The 10,162-nt window shown below is 45.1% G+C and overlaps 1 protein-coding gene across 1 annotated transcript; it reads right to left on the bottom strand.

Moving 5' to 3' along the window:
• Positions 1-6,221: 6,221 nt before the first annotated feature.
• LOC141828480 (putative disease resistance protein At4g27220) lies at positions 6,222-9,855 on the bottom strand. Its single transcript, XM_074715916.1, has 2 exons — positions 6,602-9,855; positions 6,222-6,421 (listed from the first exon to the last, which is right to left on the bottom strand). The coding sequence occupies exons 1-2, from the start codon at positions 9,850-9,852 to the stop codon at positions 6,397-6,399; spliced, it is 3,276 nt and encodes a 1,091-aa protein (XP_074572017.1). The 5' UTR covers positions 9,853-9,855; the 3' UTR covers positions 6,222-6,396.
• Between the last annotated feature and the right edge of the window lie 307 nt (positions 9,856-10,162).

Raw genomic sequence — 10,162 nt, 5'->3', positions numbered from 1 at the left:
TCGGCTGGATCCGGAGGAGGGCCGACTCCTGTGAGCCGGCTGAGGATCTGGAGGAGTGCCGCCGAATCCTGTGAGTCGGTTGGGATCCGGAGGAGTGCCGACTCCTGTGAGCCGGCAGGGATCCGGAAGCGGAGGGGCATTGAATCACGCGCCGGCTCGTGCTCTGCTCTTCTATGAGCGCTGCTCGTGGGTGGTGACGGGGTTTCATAACGCGGCGCCTGAGTTCCAGTTCGAGCGGCGGACGAACGGTCAGGCGAACACGCAGGCCATCCTGGGCACTACGTCATCTACTGGGCGCTACTAATGAAGGAAGGAGACGGCGGGCGGTGGCCATCAGCGGAGACGCTACGGGCGTGCTGTCTAGAGATGGAGGAGGCGATGAACACGGTGTACCGGCAGAGACGGGTGGCGGACGGCTCCATCGGGCTGCCGGAGATCAGGGTGGTGCGCGACGGCACCTTCGAAGACCGCCTGACGCGTCGCCGATCGGAAGTGTGAGACGGAGGAGGTGTTGTGGACATTTGCTGCATGTAGGCAGCTGGCGTGGGAAGTGTGCGAGGGGAAGCGTGCTGTAGGCAAGTCAAAGTTGGTATGCTGCAGACGGGGCAGAGGAGTGGCTTTTGGCGCTGTGCAGTAGCATGAAGGAGGGTGGCGTGGATGAGACACAAGAGCAGCTTTGCTCTGAGCATTTATTTGATTGATGCAAAAGGGATGAAGACTGACTCGTGCTACTTTTGAGGAGATGATGGGGGCATTGTGGAGCCCACCACCTCCCTTTTATTTATTCTGATAGAGGGCACTATTGGATACACCCTCATGGTCGTTGGTAAGTGGATCTAATTTCTTTTCGGATCGGCCGATTCAAGGGCAGCGATCGTCATCGTGGAATGGGGCTTACGAGCAGTCGGATGAGCCGGGAAGGATGGCAAAGGGGAATGAGCGAAAGAGGGCATCGAATCAGGCGAGCCGGATGGGGATCCGGAGTCGCAGGAGGCCTATACGAGGTCGGACTGCTGGTAGCAATCTGCGCACGGGATATACTGTATCCCACGGATGTCGCTCTCGGTGTCAAGGACCAGGTACAGCGGCCTCGCCGGATTACCCACGCCCACCTGAGAAAAGTATGACAAAACTGAATCAACTAACTGTTTGAGGTTTTGAGCTGTAGAAGGCGCGAAAAACCAAGAGCTACTGATCAGACTAATTGATTTTGAGCTGTCAAATTTCGTAAAACACTGAGAGCTGCTGATCAGCCTAACTGACTCAGCTGTCAAAGCGCGTGAAGAGTAGAGTCAGTGAGAGTGCTGCCTGAGAGAGTTCTGACTGAGCTGAATGAGGCAGAGCGGTGAGCGTTCTGCTGGCTGAGCCGAATGGGTGAATGACTGAGCAGAGTCTCTGCATGAATGAAGTTGAAGCCGAGATGGCGGCAGAGAGACCGATAGGATAGCTGAGAAGTTACGTGCTGAGAAGCAGAATAGAGTGCTGACTGCTCTCAGATTCTGAGTGAGCTAATGAAGCTGAGAGGGCTACTGAGTACTCAGATCCTGAGTGAACTGTCGAGCAAAATCGCTGAGCAGAGAACTGATGTGAGTTGACTCCATGCCTGTAGTAAGGCTCGGTTGCCGGAGAGAGCTCGACCCCGGCTGTGCGAAGCACGGGGGAGTTTGAAATAGGAGGAAAAATAGCGGGCGAGGAGCTGGCTCGTCTCCGCCATTCGGCTCGACCCCGGCTGTGCGAAGCACGGGGGAGTTGGAATCATGGAAAAAATAGCGAGGAGTGTTTCGAGATTTACCAGACTTGGTGGCGACGGGCGACAGTGGTCCGTGACCACCAGGAGTAAGCTCGACCCTGACTAGGAGGGGAGGTTGAGCCCTGAAAAGGACATTTGCTGATGGAGTAGGTCCGAGACCTAATTTGAGCTCACCTTGGCTCGAGCCGAAGGGAGGTTGAACCCTGAAAAGGGCAATTGCTGATGGAGTAGGTCCGAGACCTAATTTGAGCTCACCTTGGCTATGTCCGAGCCGAAGGGAGGTTGAACCCTGAAAAGGGCAATTGCTGATGGAGTAGGTCCGAGACCTAATTTGAGCTCACCTTGGCTATGTCCGAGTCGAAGGGAGGTTGAACCCTGAAAAGGGCAATTGCTGATGGCGTAGGTCCCAGACCTAAATCATGTCGATGGCGATAGCTCGACCCCGACTATGTCTGAGTCAGAGGAAGTTGAGGTTGCGGTTGAGGTTGAGAGATGCCCTGCAAAAAGCTTGTGCATCAGGAGGAAAATACAATGCAGCTAAGTGTACCGGATGGCTCCCTTCGACCTATCGACGAAGGCGTTGAGCTGATCAGACTAGCGAGCTGTGGGCTAAGCCAAGACAATCGAGACGCTGAGGAACTCAGCGACATCGTGAGGTTCGCCGAGACGCTGAGAAGCTCAGCTGAGGCGGATTTTGTGAAAGATCAGGCTGAAGCGAAGGATTGGTTTTGCGAGGCTGTGTAAGGCGCAGTCACGAGCTCAGGGCCTCGGTGCTCCTGGCCTGTCATAAGGCAAAGTCGCTGAAGGAAACCCGGCGGTGCGAGCGCAGGGGAGGTTGAACCCGGAACACCGCGATAGCTGGAGATGGGAGCTGCTGAGCCGCCTGAGACTGTTATCCGGAAATGGCTAGGACGGCCTCAGCGATCGCCCTGTTGAGATCTTCCTCCGTCATGGTGAGAAGGCGAGGCTGAGGGAGTTCGTCCGTCGGCATCTCAAATCCGGGCTCAGTGGTTTCCCACAGACGGCGCCAAATTATGTTCCGGTTGAGAACTGCGTCCTGGACACGTCACCGGACCTTAGCTCGCCGTAGGAGTGGAGCAGGAGGAAGGGAGGAGAGCGATGCGAGCTTCAAGGGCTTCAGGATCACCACACCGAGGAGGGAGATAAGACCAGCCACCTGGAGGCCCTGAAACATCACCGGAGAAAGAGGTCATCCTGGCGCCGGGGAGTCCCCGGACGGCCACTCCGACGCTCAAGTCAGCCCAATCAGGAGGAAGAAGATGAACAGTAAAGAGAAATACTGTAATGAAATACTGTAATAAAAGGAAATGCTCAGCCCATAAAAGATAAGGAGAATGAGAGAGAGAGGGAGCGGAGCCCGGAGAGCGGAGCTCAGAGCCGCGAGAGAGAGAGAGAGAGAGAGAGAGATCCCCCTTTTCGAATACCTTCTTCCTCCCTTTATACATCAAGAGCTCCCTTGAAAGTATCACCAGTTCTGACAAAGCATGGTCTTGAGAAGACAACCAATCACATCCGCATTTAATGCTTGGTTAGGTTATTCATTGGAGAGAGAGAGATCGTCCTGACAAGTGACCTCTCCCATTAATGCTTGACACAGTTGTTTAGTAGAGAGAGAAGATCATTTCTGACAAGTCACATCCCAAGTGATGTTTGATTATTAGAGAGAGATCATTTATGATGGGACTGTTGAGCTGAGTGATATGAATGGAGAGTGGGGCTGTGCCGAGTGGAATTGGCAGAATTGAGCTGAGTGTTGAGTGGCCTGGGTGGAGGTGCCGGATGGCAGTGCTGAGCTGCCGGATGACAGTGCTGAGCTGCCGGATAACAGTGCTGAGCTGCCGGGTGGCAGTGCGGAGCTGCCGGATAGCAGTGAGCTGCCGGATAGCAGTGCGGAGCTGCCGGGTAGCAGTGCTGAGCTGCCGGATAACAGTGCTGAGCTGCCGGATAGCAGTGCTGAGCTGCCGGGTAGCAGTGCTGAGCTGCCGGGTAGCAGTGCTGAGCTGCCGGGTGGCAGTGCTGAGCTGCCGGATAGCAGTGCTGAGCTGCCGGGTAGCAGTGCTGAGCTGCCGGATGGCAGTGCTGAGCTGAACTGTGCCGTACCGACTGGGCAGAACTGAATTATACCGAGCCGAATGAGCCAAGTCCTAGAGGGGGGCTATAACACCCATGTGGCCGAATGGGCGATTCGGAGACGCGACCGAAGGGATAACTTGACTTCTTTAGGCCTTTAGGGATAGGCCGTGACGGGAGCCGACCGAACCCATGGATGAGGCCCGAATTAGACTCAAGTCAAGTCTGGGTCCTCCAAAATACTCACCGGAACAAAAGATTATTATGTAAGATTAGAAATAAATGCATAAAATTAAAATAAATTACAAAATTAGAAAATAGAATTAAAAATTCATGTTCAGGATGAACTTGAAAAAGTTAAAGATGAAAATGGAAATTAAGGGAACAAATAGAAACTCAAAAAATAGAATTAAAAAAAAATTTCATTGGTTCACATAATGTGAATATAATATTAAAGAACCAAAGAATAACATTTCGACAAAGATTAAGATATGAAAGACCAAAATACAACTATAAAAATTTTAGGAGTCAAATTAGAAAAGTATCAAAATTATTTATTTTAAAAAATATTTAGTAAATCTAGTATGTTTAAATTTATCTTGGATTCTAAAATCAATTTTAACTACTTAAAATTTTAAATTTTTGATAAAATTTAATTTTTCATGATTAAATATATTGTGCTTTATATCTAATAAAAACTTTAAAAATGTCTATGGCCTGAATAATTATTATCACATTTTTTTACATAACTCCAGTTTTTTTTGTTGTTGTCAACAAGGGAGAAAAATAAAAAATTAGGCATAAATGCAGGGCAGGTAGAATTTTTTAAACGGATTAACATGCTTGCTTTATTTTAGTAATTTATCCTAATTTCAAATTTAGTTTGACCAATATTGGAGTTTTGATGTGCAATCAAATAAGTCTAAAATTAAGTTTGTATTATGTTTGATACGTGTATCTAAGTGTACAGATATTTAGGATAACACACATAGATGGTGAACCTTAGTAGAAGACACAAACAAGTAAGAAGGATGACACAGAAAAGGAGTCGATGGGCCTAGTGCATCCGAGGCACGAGGAGCTATGAAAGAGTATTCTAGCGGAGCAAGAAATATGCATGGGAGTGAGCCGGAAGGGCTCAGTACATCCGAGGGAAGAGAAGCCGGAAAAAAACTGCGCAAGGCGACCAAGGAAGAACGAAAGAGGAAAATGGTCAACCTTGGGTTGACCATTCCAACGCTTGGAGCTGTTTTAGGCGCTCGGATATCCAATCTAAGTCAGCATGATCGTTCCTAGATGGATTAGGATGGAGTCCAAGTCAGCAAATCTAGGTGCCCGGATCATTTCAGGCGCCCGAATTGCAAGGACTCGTCCAGAGCCATTAACGGACCTTTGATAGAGTGAATTCGGTTCGATGAATCCATACGCCTAAAAAGTTTCTAGGCGCCCGAAAGGCTTCCAGGCACCTAGAAGTGCCACATCAGCATAACATTCAGATTGAGGTGAAGACTATAAATATACTAAAGCTCGAAGAAAAATATAAGCACACACTCAATTTTCATTCTTATTTAGTTTGATTTTATAGCTATGCTCAATTGTTATATGAGATTTCTCAGCCTCTAGATCGTTTCTGACAAGGGGGTTTTAGTAGAACTTTCATAGTTTTTGGACTAACAACCCGAAGATTGTAACCAAGTAAATTCGTACCTCATTATTTTTATATTATATTTATATTTTTAATTAGTGTATGTTCTTGCTAAAATATTAATAAAAGAAATTGAGTTTTTGATTAATAAGTCGCTATTCATCCATTCTCTCTAGCGATCTAAACCGCTTCCGCTGCACCCAGGATCAGATTCGGAGAAAAGATGTTGAAGACAAGAAAAATAATAAAATGAAAAGCAGTATCGTCCTCACTCTCTCTTCTACCACTTTCTTTAACTTATGTCATTATACTCGCTAGCAATTATCTGTAACATTCACCCTTTTTATAACTAGCGTCTTCTTCGTAACTGACGGCTTGTCGTGTTCATAAGGTAGGCTAGTCGAACTTAACTTCGACATGATTCAGACTGACTCGCCTTGAGCTCAGATGCCCTGTCAAGTTGATTTGCCTTAAGTAGGATTAGTGTCGGGTTGGAGTTGAGCAAGGAAGAACTAGTCCGACCTTGTGAGCTAAGCCGATTTGACCTAAGCTCTATCTTGAACAGGACTGATCAAGATTTACGTTGACTGAGTCTTAGACCTATCACGTGGCTTCCAGTCATTCCCACCGCATCGTATATGAAACTTGATCGAAAAACAAGCCCAAAGTGGAACCAACAAGGAGAAATATCTGGCAATCATTGCTACATGAAGCTTGAGGCACAAAATGAAAGGAACAAGAGAAATATCTTACAATCATTGCTGAATTGTTCATAAATTAATGTCTTCAAGATCACACCCACCCAATCTAAAAACACAAATTTAGAGATTTAAATGACGGCTGAATCTTGTAAGAGATCTGGCAGAATCTTCACACCTCACAAAAAGAATCCATCCTTCAAAGTTGGAGCCTACTTGACTTCATTAATGGATCGACTGCATCAAGTCATAGACAACATCAGTTTGATGAAACAATAATCCAAAGTTCATTAAGGGTCAAAATTCGATCTTGATACTGAATAGTTTTTTGTTTCAGGTTCTATCGCATGTATTGAAATGGCAAAAATGATTAATAGAATGTTTCAAGTAAAACAATAATGACTCAGAAGCTCTTACATGATGTCAAAGCGTGACTCGATCGTATCGTCTTCCCATATCAATGTTTTGAACCAGTTGACATCGTCAAGCCTTACAACATGCACCTTCTTCAGCTTCTGTGCGCTCTCACGTCCAATGGGCAATCTTGCAAGGTTCAAACAGTCGCCAAGGTGGATGTAATCCAATGCTGGCCAATCCAAGGTTTTTGCTGGCTGTCCTTTGAAGAAAGAAATTAGCCCAGGCAATTTGATGAGCAGCAGTCGCTTGAGCATGGGGAAAGCCCCCTTTTCCAAATCATAGCCTTCTTCGTCAGCGATGATAGTCTCAATGGAGTCATTATTTCTGATCTCGAGTCTTTCTAGGCTTTGAAGCTCATTCGCAATGCTTGGCAAGAAAACATGTTTGAGGCATGGGCATCTCATTATCTTTAGTTGCTTCAGTTTCTTAAAAGTTTCAGATGGTAGTAATCGTGAATGAGTTGCGTCCAATGTTTGCGAGAACAGAGACGATAACTTTGTACAATTAGCAACTTCAAAAGTAGTCAGGTTATGCAAGCTTCCAGGAGGAACAACTCCAGTGCAGAAACTGATTACATCTGACATCTGAAGTAGTCGTATCATTTGCAGTTTCGGAAAGATAATGGAATCATGCCCAAGCCCTTCGAAATTTAGCAGTACATGTGGCCCGGGACATCCATCAAGAAGAAGCTCTACTAGACTCGGATGCACTCTCTGAAGCAAGTCCTGTGGCAAAATGTCAACTATCTTTCTGCACCTTCTTAATTCAAGTGTTCTTAGTTTTCCGAGTGAACAACAAGGAAGCTGGCCATGGCAAACCTGTTCCAGCTTCTCCATGTTCGAAAGGTTTAGCTTCACGAGCTCGCCAAATGCATTCGCCGGAGTGTCATCCATTGACCGAAGAAGACATTGGATTTGAGAGCTGTTCGCAATGGTCAAAGACTTCAGAGTGGCAAAGCAAGACATGTTCTCTAAGGGAGTCAGATTTGTGAAATTCCATTGGCAATTATCGAGCATTAAATCTTCAGTTCTCCTGAGAAAAGGCTTACCCCAACTGATCACCGACTGACTTGCTTGCTTTATAAAAAGTTTTCTCTGGTACCCAGAAGCCACTGAAAACCAATCTAACTCATTGTAAATAATGAAGTGGCATAAGTCTTTGAAAGCACTGTCAGGAATAACTACTTGAAAAAAATCTTGAGCATCCTTGACAAACAATTCAACTCTGACCAAGCGTTTCAAAGATGCAACCTCAATGAGAAGTGCTTCAGTCACATTGTAACCTCTAAAGTAAAGTTCCTCAAGTCCAATTAACTTTGGTATCAAATTTCTGTGTATCTGCAGTGATGTGCAATGCGACAAGTCCAAAAGCTTTAACTTAACCAGAGAAACTATGATTTCCGGTAATGCAATAATATGTCTGCATTTCCGCAAAGAAAGGATTATGAGTGTCTTTAGTTCCCCTACCACATTTATATCATTCAACCATTTACAACTGTCCAAACGGAGAGTTCCTAGTTTTTTTAAGCATGCCAACGACAAAGGCAAACAAGTAATGTCTGTATCACTTAAATCAAGAACACTTAGTGAGACCATGTTTTCAAAGAAACTGGTTGGCAAACTAGTAATTGGGTTTATATTCAGCAACAACAAAACAAGTTTAGAGCAATTTGGTTTTTCAGGAATTTCTTGCAACTCATTGTTCATAAGTGAAATTCTCTTACAAGTTGCAAAGTTCTCGTGCTCTGGCCAATCTCTCAGCTGAAGTGCAGCTTTTACAAGAAAATGGTTGTTGTCCTTGGAGCCAATATATACAGCTACATCTCGCACCACATCATGAAGCTTCACACACCCGGCTTTCTTACTATCAAGCACTAAACATGAAAGTTTCAGTTTCTCGAGCAAAAAATGCACTCTGCCACGTACATTCTCTAAAGTGGAGAGATTACTCAATAAATTCTCTCCCACTGCATATCGAGTTACTTCATCCTCACTGATGTCATAGTCCTCACGGAACAAACAGCAGTAGAGAAACAACTGTTTTAGTTCAGCAGTCTTCAGGTTTTGATAACTTAGTTCTAGTGGTTTGAACAATTTTTCCTCTACCTCTTCCATGTTTAAAGGAACAGATTGCTTGAGTTGGGACAAGGCATCTTCCCAAGCACTTGAGTCCTTGTAAGATCGTAATGCCCTTCCCACTACAACAATTGCCAGTGGCAAACCACAACATTCTTGTGCTACCTTTCTCGCAACTGGTTCTATGCCATCAGACTCAGCAACTTGTCCTGCCCTCATTCTGAAAAGTTGCCATGAATCTTCTTCGGACAATGTGGCAACTTCCACTGAAACATCAGTTTCCATTACATTGCATGTTTCAGCTTTGCGGGAGGTAAGTATCACTTTACAACCCTTGTGTTCTTGGTATGGAATCCCAACTTCCTTAACCAGCTCCAGCCGTGCCCAAACATCATCCAGCATTATCAAAACTTTCTTCTCCTGCTTCAACCTAGTGGCCAACATCCTATTTGAGGATTCACGCATGCCCAGTGCATCAGCAATGTCGCGTTGGATCTGAGCTATATTTGGCTTCTGTGACACAACCACATCTATTACCACATCAAACTTTTCTGCTTCCTTCACCTTTCTGCCTATTTCTTCCATCAATGTAGTCTTGCCTACACCACCCATGCCATATATTCCAATCAGATTCACTTTATCATCATTCAGTGCATCGATAACCTTTTGCATTGCCTCTTTGGTAGCACCAAAGTTCACAAAGTCTCTATTCGATGGATGATTAAGAGTTGATGGATCGAGGGTATGAGAAAAAGCTAGGAAGTTCTTTCTATCTAGTAGTTCTGATGCTTTGGCCCTTTTCCTGGTCGCCTCCCTTCCGACCTTATAACGAGGCACCAAACTAGGGAAGCAACATTTCTCATCCCTTACTTTCTTGTTGAAGTTGTTCTCGATATTATTAAACTTCCCCTCCAGTTCAAGCACCTTGTTTAGCCACAAGTTGACTTCATCACTGATAACTTCATTGTTCCTTTCAGCTGCCTCCACTTTTTGTTGTGTGTCATCCCTCATGGCCTTTAAAAGATCAAACTGTTCTTTGAGTTTCTTAAATTTCTTTTTGCAATATATAAAATAGCATGCGTGTGTCTTTATTTTTTTCCAAAAGTACTTCACAATCTCATTTCCAGTCCCAGATCCCATTCCTCCACAAAATGTATTGAAGCAAGTAGGAACCATGATCTGCGCAGGAAGTAAATTTACAGGGTCTATTTGGTGGTTCAGAAATCAAATAAAAAAAATTGAAGCACTTGCTGAGAAAAACTACATCGCCCATCAAACAAAGCAAAGTTAAAGAACAGAAACTTTCATGGCTTTCACAAAAGAATCCTTTAGGTTTCATTCTGTTCTTGATGCGTCCAAAATACGAAATTTCCCACCCAAAAATGAGAAAACGAAGCAAATACACGAAGAAGATCCCCTCTCAGATTCTGATTGTGCCAGTTAACAAAGATCAAGTTTCATGTTTTTCGCACGAAAATTTCCCAAC

This window comes from Curcuma longa, chromosome 4, assembly GCF_044706935.1.
Source record: "Curcuma longa cultivar G26 ecotype Majalengka, Jawa Barat chromosome 4, ITB_CL_G26_1.1, whole genome shotgun sequence".
NCBI classification, from domain to species: Eukaryota; Viridiplantae; Streptophyta; class Magnoliopsida; order Zingiberales; family Zingiberaceae; genus Curcuma; species Curcuma longa.
This window is presented reverse-complemented; position numbering and strand designations above follow the sequence as displayed.

Coding starts and splice junctions, on each gene's coding strand:
- LOC141828480 (XM_074715916.1), bottom strand. CDS start 9,852: ATGGTTCCTACTTGCTTCAATACATTTTGTGGAGGAATGGGATCTGGG. Junction 6,422..6,601: donor GAGTCACGCTTTGACATCAT/GTAAGAGCTTCT, acceptor GACTTGATGCAG/TCGATCCATTAATGAAGTCA.